The following is a 13,668-nucleotide window of genomic DNA, read 5'->3' as shown; positions in this document are numbered from 1 at the left end:
CAATTGTGTTCTGACTGCTCAGCTGACTGTTTTTGGGTCTTTTTGGTCATTTCGGTGCTGAATTGGATTTAAACCTGCGTTGAGACTGTTGTAAGATCATGGCAGAGGCTCCTTGAAGCAACAACCAGTCCGGGTTGTTGTCCTGCTGGACAGACACTCCGACTCTGGTGCCTGACGCTGAACTCGACACAAAAAAGCTGCTGGAGGAGTGTCAGACCGCTGTCCCTCTCTGGAGAGAAGGTGCGAGCTGGTCTGGACTTCATTAGCGTCAGCAGAGAGACTGTCAAACAGAAGAGGGAGGGGGGGGGGGGGGTAGGAGTGGGGATAACGAGCCAATGAGGTGACGGCATGAAGGGATGGACACCTGCGGGGCTGCATTCAAATCTGCACTTTAGTCTTTTTTTGTAAATTCACAGGGTGACAGCCTGAGCAAAACCAGGTGTGGTTTGTTAGCACAAGCTTCACAGTAACCTGCTGTAGATGTTTTGTTTATTGAACATTCATAATTAATATGTTCACACTGAATCGATGTTGCACACCCAGTAGCCTTGACTTCTCACCTCGTCCTCTTTCCTCCTGAACTCAAGCCGCAGTGCACCCGACTTTTATTGATATTTCAGCCTCATCTATTAATTTCCACCCGGCGTCATTATCTTTCCTCTTCTTACTTTTAATCCAAAAAAGGCAATTAAAGCCACGACAGTGTCCTGAATGAGCAAAACTCGCTTCAGAAGCATCAGAAAATGAAGCCGAAGGCCGGTGAACATCTCCAGTGTGAAAAATCTGATGGTGATGATGATGATGATGATGACGTTGAAGGTTGTGATTATGTAGATGGTGATGATAATGACGATGACGGTGATCATCGTGGTGGTGGTCATGGTGACGATGGTGACCATAATGATGCTGCCTCTGCACCTCTGCTTCTCCGCCCCCCGCAGGTTGCGAGCTGTACGCCTTCTGCGGCGCCCTCTTTGGGATCTGCAGCATGATGACGCTGATGGTGATCGCCGTGGACCGCTACGTGGTCATCACGAGGCCGCTGGCCTCGCTGGGCATCATGTCGCGGCGGAAGGCGCTGAGCATCGTGGCGGTGGCGTGGCTCTACTCCATGGCCTGGAGCCTCCCTCCCTTCTTCGGCTGGAGTGAGTAGCACCTCCCCTCTAGAGGGGTGGGGGTGTGGGGGGTCCAGTTCGTCCCGCTGCTTCCCCCTCCTGCGTGTGGCCGTGTCAGACCGCCGTCACAGGGTCCCCATCAGTTTTATCTGCTAATTCTAACTTCATCCAGTTGAACGTCTTATCAGCTCAGAGATGGACCGGCGGCGGCCTCCCGCAGGCCCGCCACGCCACTTTTTCCACTCAACATCATTACAATCATCAACGTCTTCTCAGAGAAAAACTCCGTCGCTCCTTCTGCCGGCTGCACTGAAACAGTCAGTTTCCTGAAATCAGCCTTCTGTGATGTCACAAAGGGCACCGATAGCGCCCCCTAGGTGAGTGACCATTCACCGAGGGGTGAGTGACCACTCACCTAGGGCCAAATGTAGGCTCCGCCTTCTGGGATCGCCCTCTTTTTGTCCCCTTCCACGCATCCAACAACGCAGCAGGCGGTTGTAAACAGAGGGCTAAATACGTACTTTTCCCAACATGTAGAGAGACTTTCCTTCCTCAATGATTTTTGGCTGCTTCACTCGAGTCTGCTGGTTAAAAAAAATCAAAGTCTGGAAAGCCGTTATAACACGAGGTCGCGGTTTGATGCCCCTCCGTGTTTATTTTCCTCTCGCTGGCTCCCCTCGACTCGGCATAAGGTGAGTTTGTTTGAAAACAGACGTCAGCGAGCGGGCAGGTCGGTTCCTCAGAGCCAAGAGTTGGACTGGAACCTGAGCCCAGGCACTGCGTGTCCGAAAATGTTCTGAGCGGAACGACAGGAAGTCGCTCTTTGTTCTCAAGAGTGAGACAAATCAGCGGTCCGATCCAAACAGGAAGTCCATTATGAAAGAGACAGTGAGTGATCAAAGCCCAGCCGCCGCTGGCAAAACACAGGAACTGCACCGCGACTACAGTAAATATAATACTCGGAATTATTATTATCATTATTATTATTATTATTATTATTATTATTATTATTATCATTATTATTATTATTATTATTATTATTATTATTATTATTATGAACTTGATAAATCCTGCTCTGAGGAGGCTAGGGAAGCAGTTTTCGGCGGGACAGGAAGAGAACCTGTTGTGAGGCTCCTGCTCCGTCACCTTCATGAACTCTGGATTCTCTGGTTGTTATTCTTGGGACCCCCGCTGGTCAAACAGCTGCATAACACGTAATAAAAGTGACATACAGCTTCCTTCCACGCCGTCGATTCTTAGAAAAATCCTGCGTGTGCGCATTTGCGCGTGCTTTCTGTTTATGCATATGAATTTTCTTTGCTGACTTGACGCACAATCAAGTCCTTGGAAACGTCCCCCGTCTGCTGCATGTTAACTAGCCTGAGTGAAGCTGCAGCAGCAGCCGCAGTAGCTCAAATTGTTTTCTGACACTTTGTCCATCTGCACGGGTCACTTACCGCGCCGCTGTCATTCATTAAAGCCTGACAGCGGGTTCGATTTAAAAATCTGTGGAAGATTCCAGTAGACGTGATGAGTTTCTGTGATGCATTCACAGAACCTCGGGATTCTCTGCATTGAAAACTCTCGCAAATTCTTCTTTGCGCTGACTGGCAGGGCAACATTAACAATCATCCAGTTGTGACAAAATGTTCCATGCCAACGAAGCAACATATCAACACGCCAAGCAAGCATGTCCAGCTTAACAGATGAGTGATGATGTAGCGCCGTAGCGAGGAACGTGTTAGCCGCTAGCTGGCTAACCGTGACATGTCGGTTGAGGTTTGAGGAGTTATATTCATTCAGTTTCCACTCAGGTTATCGCCGTGCTGGACTACATAGTGGTGGGAACACATGAAGAGCAGCACACACACACACACATATATATATATATATATATTTTTTTTTTTAAGGTCATACGTACGTAGGGCGCTCCCTGGTGGCACTGTTTTTTTTTTGTTTGTTTGTTTAATTCTGTAACGTGTTATTGATGTTTTGTTGGAAGGGGGTAGGTACAAAAAATACATTAACTGAGTGAGTAAGTGAGTGAGTCAGCCAATCAATTGAAGATAAACCAGACAGAAACCATCTCTGGAGGCATTTCCGTTTTGTTTTGTTTTGTTTTGGCTTTTTTTTGTTTTTTATTCCCTGACTGTTTTAGTCATCAGCGCTCAACTTCCCTGCAAAAATAAAAAAAATTGTATCAGTGTTAAGTTTCCGAATGCGGCGGAGGCGGCAGCGTCCGGATGGAAGCAAGGAGACTGCTGATGAGGGAAGTCGAATTTCAGATGAGGCAAAAGTGAGAAATTTCAGCTGAGCCTTCACCCTCATCAGAGGAGCGAGCTCAGAGGTCGGCAGGGGGGAAAGCGGAGGAGGCAGTAAGGTGGGAGGGGCCACACAACTCACCTGGTCTCATGGTCTTTGTTGCCTCTGCGGCAGGCGCCTACGTCCCCGAGGGACTGATGACCTCATGCTCCTGGGACTACATGACCTTCACGCCCTCCGTGCGCTCCTACACCATGCTGCTCTTCACCTTCGTCTTCTTCATCCCCCTCTTCGTCATCATCTTCAGCTACTGCTGCATCTTCAGGGCTATCCGGCACACCACGCGGTTGGTACACACACACATACTCAAACACACACAGGCATACATGACACACACTGTTTGCCGTTAGTCACGCTCCTGTTTGTTCGACCCCAGCAGACAAACACACAGGGCTGCTCTGATACTGACGGTTGACGGCGCTCCAATTGATTTTTTTCCCCCTTTTTTCCTGCTGATGTCTCCCTTCACCTCCACGTCAAAGCTCCCAGAATCCCATCTGCCAGTGTTTTCTCTGCCTGCAATCAGGGTCTCTATCCCACAAATGAAATGTCCGACCGTGGCTTCCACTGCACCACATTTCGGAAAATCTGCCCTTTGGTCTCCTTCCAAATAAGTAGAAAGTCCAGCAAACCATCAGGCGGCTACAAACAGAGGGCTAAACATGCTGTTTTATTTACATCTAGAGAGGATTCTGGGTAATTAAGCGTAGTCTGAATGTCCTAACATGGATCTTTGAGCTGCATCAGCGTCTATCCTAAACAAACCAGAAGATCCAATGAACCTGGTCGTCAATAGAAACCACTTTTGAAAAGGATTTAATTCTTCTGAAATTATGATGTGTGTGTGTGTGTGTGTGTGTGTGTGTGTGCGTGTGCGTGCGCACTGAAACAGAGCCATAACAAAGATCAACTGTGAAGGAACCAGAGACTCGGCTAAAAGGTTCCATAAGATGAGGAGCGAGTGGAAGATGGCCAAGATCGCCCTCATCGTCATCCTGCTCTTCGTCATCTCCTGGGCTCCCTACTCCTGCGCTGCACTCACCGCCTTCGCCGGGTAGGTCACACATGTTTGAGTGCTTGCTTGCAAAAAAAAAAGAATAATAATAATAATATATTTAGTGTCAGAACGTAGAAGGTCCACTGAGTGGTGAAGGTCCAGGAGGTCGGACGTGAAACTTCTGGAATTCAAAACATCTTGACTGAGAACTGGTGGTTCTGTTAGAATGCAGTGTTTCCAGCATCTCCAATGATTCCAGTGTTTCCAGTTTCTCTATTGTCTCCAGTGTTTGCAGTGTCTCCAGTGTCTCCAATATTTCCAGCATCTCCTATGTTTCCAGTGTCTCCAGTGTCTCCAGTGTTTCCAGTCATTTACCTTCATCGCATCAGAGCAGAACTGCAACATTTCGATTCATGCAACATTCAAACAAAAATTGGGTGTGCAGTTTCTCCGACCCTTTCAGACGGCTGGATCTCTCGAGTCTAAGCTTCTCTAAAAGCTTGTTTTTTTCCAGTTCTGCACCAATCAGCATTCTTCAGACAAAGGTGGAGCTACAGCCTGTGACATGAAATAAGAAGCTGCTGTTAGCGTGTAAACAGTTGAGCAGCACAGAACTAATGGCACTGAAGACGGTGGACCTGCTTTAGTTAGGCTCCGCCCAACATCACCGATTGGTTTATTGAAAATGAAAAATCAGAAACCGTCCAGCTATTATTTCTCTGATCTCTCTGAGGGATGTTTTTTCAGTGAGCTCTTCATCAAATCCAGCCAATAAACCAGGGGAAGCAACACCCACAGGGGGCGCTGTGCAGGACGAGATCATCGTTCCTTATGATTAATTCCTCAGTAAAAGTTTAGTGGTGTTTAATCTGAGGTCAACACAACCTGCAGTCAAGTCAAACAAACCTGTGAACAATGCAAGTCTGCTGCTCAGGTGGTGGAATGTTAATCTGAACTAAGATTAGTAAGAGCTGGTTTTACAGCGGGATTACACGGCGCTTTGTGCTGGGGGTTTTTCTCCCTCCTCCTGCTGAACACGACTTCAGCCTCAACACAAACACAAACTTTCCTGACATCAATCCTGCAGACCGAGAACAACAACAGCAAAACGCCACTTTCTCCCCTCTTCTCCTCATCAACGTGTCTCCTTTTCCTCTCTTTGCCCCGCCCACACCTGCCCCACCCCTTCCCTCCTCCAGGTACGCCCACCTGCTGACGCCCTACATGAACTCCATCCCAGCCGTCATCGCCAAGGCCTCGGCCATCTACAACCCCATCATATACGCCATCACGCATCCCAAGTACAGGTAGGGTGCCGAGCGGACGCACACCTGGAGGGGCGTGGCCTGCAGGTGCACGAGTTAGCTATGCTCATCCTGTCTTCCTGCGGAGCGGCGCCACCTGGCTGCCACCACATCAGCATGCACACCTAAATATCGATACCTGGCTACCTACTGAAATATTTTGGAGTATTTTTATTTTTCATGTCTTGTTGATAAAACACTCAAAGATACACAGCAGCAGCGCGTTACACAATAATGAACCCCTTGTGACATCACAGAGGGCCCACCGACTGCTACAGTTGCAGTATTTTCAGCACACACGCGGTGTGAGCCAGCAGGAAGAGTGGGTGAGTGAGTGACAGATTTTTTTTTTCTCATATCTGTTGGAGTTCAGCTCCGTTGATTAGCGACAGGAAACACAGACGGAGATGATTTTGGAGATTAGGAGACCTTTAATTTCAGCTGTCTGTCATTGATTGGCTGAGACAATCTGATGGGGTGAATTCAGTTTGATTCCCTCTGACTCTCCGACAAGCGATGATAGGACGGTCAGGGCAGATCCTGGGGGGAAGGGGCGTGCGTGTCAGTTCGATTGGCAGTTCGAGAGTCGTCTTCTCTCCAGCTGCGTTTCCATCACCCCTTGAATTGCGCAAAACCTAAATATCGCAGTAATGCAATTGGTAACGTAAACACCTACATTTTGAAATACCTCTCACATATGGCCAAAAGGTTTTGCCGCTCGCTTGAGGTGCTTTTTCAGACGTATCAATAGAGAGGTATAAAAAACATTTACATGTCCCCGGGCGTGACGTACGCGGTCACGTGGCCAGTTCACTTCAAGTGAAAATGGCGTGTTATGATTGGACGGAGGATGAAACGGAATGGTTTTTTTTACAAGTAATCAAAGAGAAAAATATAACAACCTTTCTTGACAGCAAACAAACATAAACAAACAGAAGCAAACAATTCTCGTAAATCTCAGGGGACAAAATTTTATGAAAATTACGATTATTACCATTCAACGGAAAAACCTGCAAATTGCAGTTGTACTGGAAATGCAGCCACTGGAGGAGAGACTTCAGTGTTTGTCGTCTGAGAGGCTTCTTGCGGTCCAACATTTTGTCACTTTGTTCAAAACCGTCCTGAAGTTTTTCCACCTTTCAGTTCAACAACAAGGAAAAAAAAAAAAAAGAAATAGACAAAAACAGTAAAAAGAAAAAAAGTCCCATTTTGGTTCTCGGAGCACAAATGCAACGAATCAAGGCGAAGCTCTCACAACGTGTCCAACTGCTGCCATTTGTGTTGACTTGTGGGCTGCGAAGACAGATTGGTGCTACATTCAGAAGCAGCAGCAACAACAACGATGGGTCAAAACATTTTTCCACTTCCAGTTCACAGCAAAAGACTTGACAGCTTCAGCCAGGGTAAAACTAAAAAGAAATGCGTGTGTGTGTGTGTGTGTAATTCTTGATTTCCCCATGGAAATTAACATTGACAACAAGTGTTTATGGTTTGTTTGTTTCATTGAAACACTAAAATATAATATCAGGTAATTTATCCAAAATTGTCCACTAAGTGTGATCAGGATAATTTATTGATACACTGAGTTAAAATAACAAAGGGCAAAAAAGAGACTGATTTGTCCCTGGCCATTAATAGTCAACATGATGCTCTCAACCTAATGTTTAACTGTGGGAACTGTGTTGTTGGGTTGAAGGCCTCTCCCTTTTCCTCGCCAAACATGAGCAACGTCCATTCTGCAAAATCACAATTTTTCTAAAGGTTTTTTGGTTTTTCATGATAAAATTTGAACCATCTCGTATTTCCTGTTCGCCACACCGTCGTCCTGGAGCTCCACCCACCGCACCAGTCTGCCGTCATTTATGGTCTCTTCAAACTATCTGCAGCTTCAGCGTGAGGAGCAGCCACTGCTAATGTGACTCATATGATTAATCAACGATTCCTTCATCCATTTCCGATTTTTCTTCTCTTGGCAAACCCAGGACAACTAATGTTACCCAAGGGTCATTGCCATTAGCGTGAAATTAATGTATTTAATAATCAAAGAAAATTAAAAAGTCAGCTAAAGGTGAAATTAGAAAACGTCCTCCTGATCTTGTCTGAGATTTCTCCGCACCACCGGGTGGAAATATCTCTTAATTTCTTTAGATTCATCTCAAGTAACAGCAGACAATCTGCAGACAGCCTGGAGAGACTGGTTCCCGCCAGTCCAGGCTGCTAAACTGAACTAAAGTCTTTCTAAAGCCAGTCATTTGTTTCTTAGTTCTTTCAATCCCTTCTAGTTTGGATAAAAAAAATCATCTCTACTCAAGCGTCCTGGCTAATCTCCTTAGCAGCAGCTAGGCTTCAGTCACATCTTGCCATTTTTACATCAAGGGGCGGGGTTTGAGCAGTCTAAAGTGAATCCTAAGAGCGAGCAATAAACGCTTTCTGCAGGGAGGCTGCAAGCTGGACGACACGGAAGAAATTCCAGGATGAGAAATGCTAGCGCTGTTAACGTTAGCGGCGGGTCACATTCCAAACCTTTTTTCTCAGGTCGGCGCTCAGCAAGTACGTCCCCTACATCGGCGCGCTGCTCTGCGTCTCCGGCAGAGATCGTTTCAGCAGCAGCAGCTTCCAGTCCACCCGCCGCTCCACCCTCACCAGCCAATCAGAGAGCAAAGGCGCCGCCAGGGCCCGCAACTCCTCGGCCTCCGACAGCGAATCGGTGAGTGTGTGTGTCGGGTCTCTCGCCCTTCCACTTCCTGCCGCAGCGTCCGACCCTGCGCCACCACCGCTCTGCCTTGACCGCAGGCTCGCTTCTCGGACATGGAGGAGGAATTCTCTTGCCGCTCGCCGATCGGCCGCCAGGTTTCCACCGACGGCAAACAGGTTCGCCATGCCAGCCAGAGGTCAAAGGGCAGAGTTCACAGCATGAAGTTTGACCGAGCCGCCGCCCAGAACCCTGCCGAGCCAGTCATCTGTCTCCTCACACAGATCAGGGTGAGCAGCTGTGAGCCAATCATCCTCTTCCTCCTCCCCACTCTTTTTCCTTTTCTTCGTCTTCCTCTTCTTCTGCTTCTTCTTCTTCTTCCTCTTTTTTCACCATGATTTAAAGCTCTCAACTAATGCAGTACTTAGCCAGTTGTAGAGGTTATCTTGGCTATATGGTCCCTGAAGTCTCCACTTTACTATTTTCTTGTTTCAGTCAGCTGGTGATGGAAAGGGTGAAACGAGGTGAAATGTCCCTTTATTTTCAGTCTAGACCTGGAAAACCAGCCCCTCCCAATATTCAGGGTCTATTTAGAGTCCCAACCTTGATGCTGAGTGCAGGGCAGGGAGCCACTGGCTCCTGTTTTTAATATTCTTTGGTCTGACCCGACCAGGAGTCGAACCCATGACCTCCCGGACTCTGAACGCCTTACTTCACCTCAGCCCTTCATCTGTGCAGGGGTCACGACTGAACCAATGCAGTGCATGAGCTCAACAGCCGTGTCCTCACTTCACACCACTCGTTATAATTGATGACGTGACTTCAAAAGCAATCAGACAAAGCTGATCTTTTTTTTTTTTAAATGCAATGCACCTTGACCTTTAACGCCCAAGCACAGCTGCCTTTGGGCTTTCCCAGAGTGCACTCTGACCTGCAGGGGGCAGATGTGACCCTTGACTGGTGAGTCACTGCTGGACAAGTAACTCCAGAGATTCTTTTTTCAAATCTGAGGATTTCAGGAGGTTTTTAAAATTGTGCGGTTGATGGTTTAACACATGCACTGATATCATCCCTCTCTGTTATGGTCAACTTTGGCGGATCTTGATGTGTTTTCAGTTTTTAAAGAGTCAAGCTGTGAGACAAAGTTTTGCGGCCCGGCAAGTGGAAAGCGCCGGGTCATCCTATGTGGGACACCCGATATATAGAGCATTTCCGTCTCTGTGTAATCATCTTAGCAGAGCAGAAAAATACAGGCGAGCCACGTCAACACACGCGTGCATGCACGCGCGCGCACACACACACACACACACACGCACACACACACTCTCGCACACACTGGGGGCTTTGTGGCTGGCGGGCCAGACTCACCCAGAACTCGATTGCACAGAGTCCGAAGATTAATCCAATAATCTGGGTTGTTAATCTGCGGCTTGCATGATGCTGCGACATGTTTCAAAGTAGCGCTGCTGCTGCGGTCGCCGGCAGAAGGTGGAAGATTGTCGAGGATTCTCTGACCTCCATCGTCTGACCTCGTCTGTAGGTCCCTGCAAACAGCACACAAGCACACTTTTGCTTTTATCTGCCGGCAGACTTTTCTGTTGAGCTGCCGCAAAAACCATCAAAAAGGGAGGAAAAAAAGTTTAAAACCTATTTATCGCTGTTATGATTCAACATTCGACCATCTGTGCAGAACCTGACCAGAACCTGGTTTCTACAGTTTTTGTTCACATTTTAGAAAACTGGGTAACTGTTTTTTCTTGCAGGTATTAAAGGAGGAAGCGGAGGTGAACGCGAGGTCGGTCGCTTCACTTCGCTCAATCACTCTGCCTGCCGCAAAATAAAAAAATCATCTGTCAAACAAATAAAACATCAGTCACACTGGCTGGGTTTCCACAATCTTTGAAAAGGTGCAAAAAAATAAAAAAATAATGGCACAATAAAAAACTGCCCCTCAAATATTGCTAAAAAAAGGACCTTTTACAGGCATTTTGATATGAAAAATACATTGCATGGAATGGAAGCGCAATAAGTGCAATGGAAACAATTTTTTTTGCATTTACACCACAAAGGATTCAACGTATAATACCCAGCCAATAGCCAGTCACTCACTTCTGTGTAGGCACCAGTCAGGAGCAACCAGAGTCGCCACAGCGTTGCACAGATCAATAAATGTTGCCTGGGTTCATCTGGAAATGTCGACTCCTCTGTTCATCCGTGAATACCTCGTTCATAACCCTCTCACAGAAATTCTTTATACTTGGCCTTAGACACACACACACACACACACACACACACACACACAGACTTTGAACTCTCAATCGTTGTTGTCTCTTATTCAATATTATCGATTCGACCGCATCAATGTGATGAAAAGCCGCAGCAACACAAAACGCATCTCTTCCAGCAGCAATTTGACTCAAGCCAAAACACAGCTCAATTAAAAAACGTGGAAAACACAATTATACTTTCTTGAAATTGCAGAAATTATTATTATTATTATTATTATTATTATTTTGCGGGGGGGGGGGGTTGGGACTGTCATGGTAACCTATCTACAGTCTCACATTTGTTGTGCCAATCGTGAACATAATTTAATTTTTTTCTCCGAGTTCAACCAGTCCCACACCAGTCAGCGCTGTTAGAAACTCTGCAGCAACCTGAAATTGGCGGAGTGAGAAAAAATGTTTTTTTCAAATCTTGCAACGTCAGTAAAAGACCAAACAAGATGCTAAAAATAACCTGTGTAAACTGCACTTAACGTTAAATATGTTCAGGCTCCAACAAAATGTCAAATGAACAAAATGAAAGTGAATATTATGCTGTGAACATTCCAGACACTCCTCCTTCCGCGGCTGCCTTTGCAAACCTTTGTGCGCTTCGAAAAGGCCTCTTTGTCGCTCGGCTAGATGTTTGTCCCGCTGCCGGCGGCCCGTGTGACCCAGCAGAACAGGCCGGGAGGGAGGAAACATCTTCTGACTGGTTGTTTTTGAAGTCAGACGGTGAGCTGGAAGGCTCCAGCGGTCCTGTGACGGTGAGAGACACTCAGCCGCTCTGTCCCTCTGCTCTCTGTCTAGACGCTGGCGGAGACTGAAGACATCTCCATGTCCGACATCAGTCTGCAGCCCAGCAGGCACCTGCCCTCAGCGGTAAGACCTCGAAAAAAGGAAGAAAACATTTCAAAAGCAAATGCAAGCATCTAACGAGCAAATTTTGCTTTGATGGCAGGACAGATAAAAACGCTAATCATGAAGATTTCAGGATTGGTAATGAAGAAAGTTCTATTTATAAAGACACAGCATCTATTGATTTGTCACCTGACGACGGTCCAAAGGTGAAGGTCAATTTTTAATCTTGAGCATCAGAAATTACAAGGAAGAAAATATGAATTTGGTGTCATTGACTTCATGGCTACACACTCTGCACCACCTGATGGCGGTAGTGCACCAATAAATGATGTGCATTAGAGGTTTTGAGCTGGTGTTTAAAATTAGCCAGGGTCAGTGAAGGCACCACGTAGTTCAGGTGCAGAGGAATGGAAAAAGCCTGCTCACCCCACATGCTGAACTTTGACCCCCAGGACTTCCAACATAAGGGAAGCTGAGTACCTCAGGGCCCTTCTTTGAACCTGAACTTCCACATGCGGTGGTTTAAAAGGCACAAAGCACAAATTGTTTTTGAGAAAAATCACTTTTAACCTCTGCAACAGCAGGATCAGATTCAGGACCAGAACCAGGATCAGAACCATGACCAGAACTTGGTCCACAACCAAGATTAGAACCAGAACTAGAATCAGAACCAGAATAGTTTATCAATCTCCAGGAGAAATTTCTGAAGTTACAGCACTCTTAGCTAAACGCTAAACGCTTTTGTTCATTTTTAATATACATTGAAGAACAAAACAAGTCCAGTTGCCCAAACTCAAGATGACCTGGATGGCTGAGAACCTTCACAGATTGAAGAACATGTTTTCTATAAATCCCATGATGTAGTTTTTTCCTCCAATGAGGTGGGTCACCAGAACACTCGGATCGAGAAAAAAAAAAACCTTCAACATCTTCCTTCTGTTCTGCTCCCTCGGTGCAGCTGGAAGGCACAGCGAAGGCGGCGAAGGAGGAGGAGGCGGAGTCAGACTCTAGCAGCGGCCGGAGGACCTCCTCCTCGGTCATCGTCACCTCCATCTCCAGCCCGTCCATCCTGCACAGCCCGCCGGCATCCCACGGCAGCCTCAAATCAGCCAAGACCTTCTGCCCGCTGGTGAAGGAGCCGCTGGACCTGGTGCAGCTGGAGAGCACGGCGCTGCCCTGAGCGCTGACTCACCATCCTGGAAGAAAGACAAAAAACACAACCACAACAACCACAACAGCAATGTGCACAGACACTTTTTCTGGACATATCACAACAGGGCTGGAAATCAGAAACATTCACAGTGAAGAACTCAGATGGTTGATTTTAGAAGCTGCTGTTGAAGGTCCGCAGCTCCAGGAAGCTTTTCCAGATCAGCAGGATGTCGATTGGACGGCAGATTGTTGCCTCTACTAGCCCCGCCTACCGATTCTAGCTGACCGTTGGCCTATTGAGGCAGTGGGTGGATGCCGGGGGTGGAGGCTGGAGGTGGAGGCTGTGGGTGGAGGCTCTTGGTGGAGGCCGTGGGTAGAGGGAAAGGGGTGGAGGCCGTAGGTGGAGGCCAGGGTTGAGGCTAGGGTGGAGGCTGTGGGTGGAGGCCAGAGGTGGAGGCCAGGGGTGGAGGTTGCGGGTGGAGGCCGTGGGTAGAGGCCGTGGGTAGAGGGAAAGGGGTGGAGGCCGTAGGTGGAGGCCAGGGGTGGAGGGAAAGGGGTGGAGGCCAGGGGTGGAGGTTGCAGGTGGAGGCCGTGGGTAGAGGGAAAGGGGTGGAGGCCGTAGGTGGAGGCCAGGGTAGAGGGAAAGGGGTGGAGGCCAGAGGTGGAGGCCAGGGGTGGAGGCTGCGGGTGGAGGCCATGGGTGGAGGCTGTGGGTAGAGGCCGTGGGTGGAGGCCAGAGGTGGAGGCCAGGGGTGGAGGCTGCAGGTGGAGGCCAGAGGTGGAGGCCAGGGTAGAGGCTAGGGTGGAGGCCAGGGTAGAGACCGTGGGTGGAGGCCGTGGGTAGAGGCCATGGGTGGAGGCCAGGGGTGGAGGCTGTGGGTGGAGGCCAGGGTGGAGGCCGTGGGTGGAGGCCATGGGTGGAGGCCAGGGTGGAGGCCGTGGGTAGAGGCTGTGGGTGGAG

General features: G+C 48.1%; 1 protein-coding gene across 1 annotated transcript in view; it reads left to right on the top strand.

Annotated features, from left to right (window-relative positions):
- LOC142893191 (melanopsin-A-like) overlaps positions 1 to 13,142 on the top strand; it is a 22,976-nt gene extending 9,834 nt beyond the window's left edge. The window contains exons 4-11 of the mRNA XM_076033509.1: positions 942 to 1,145; positions 3,552 to 3,723; positions 4,330 to 4,491; positions 5,634 to 5,741; positions 8,274 to 8,445; positions 8,532 to 8,720; positions 11,505 to 11,576; positions 12,514 to 13,142. Coding sequence (XP_075889624.1) covers positions 942 to 1,145; positions 3,552 to 3,723; positions 4,330 to 4,491; positions 5,634 to 5,741; positions 8,274 to 8,445; positions 8,532 to 8,720; positions 11,505 to 11,576; positions 12,514 to 12,735 — 1,301 coding nt within the window. The 3' untranslated portion in view covers positions 12,736 to 13,142. The remainder of the gene's footprint in view (positions 1 to 941; positions 1,146 to 3,551; positions 3,724 to 4,329; positions 4,492 to 5,633; positions 5,742 to 8,273; positions 8,446 to 8,531; positions 8,721 to 11,504; positions 11,577 to 12,513) is intronic.
- The last annotated feature ends 526 nt before the right edge of the window (positions 13,143 to 13,668 follow it).

The sequence above is a fragment of the Nelusetta ayraudi genome, unplaced genomic scaffold (genome assembly GCF_046127955.1).
Source record: "Nelusetta ayraudi isolate G7.1 ecotype Tasmania unplaced genomic scaffold, CSIRO-AGI_Nayr_v1 ptg000042l, whole genome shotgun sequence".
NCBI classification, from domain to species: Eukaryota; Metazoa; Chordata; class Actinopteri; order Tetraodontiformes; family Monacanthidae; genus Nelusetta; species Nelusetta ayraudi.
This window is presented reverse-complemented; position numbering and strand designations above follow the sequence as displayed.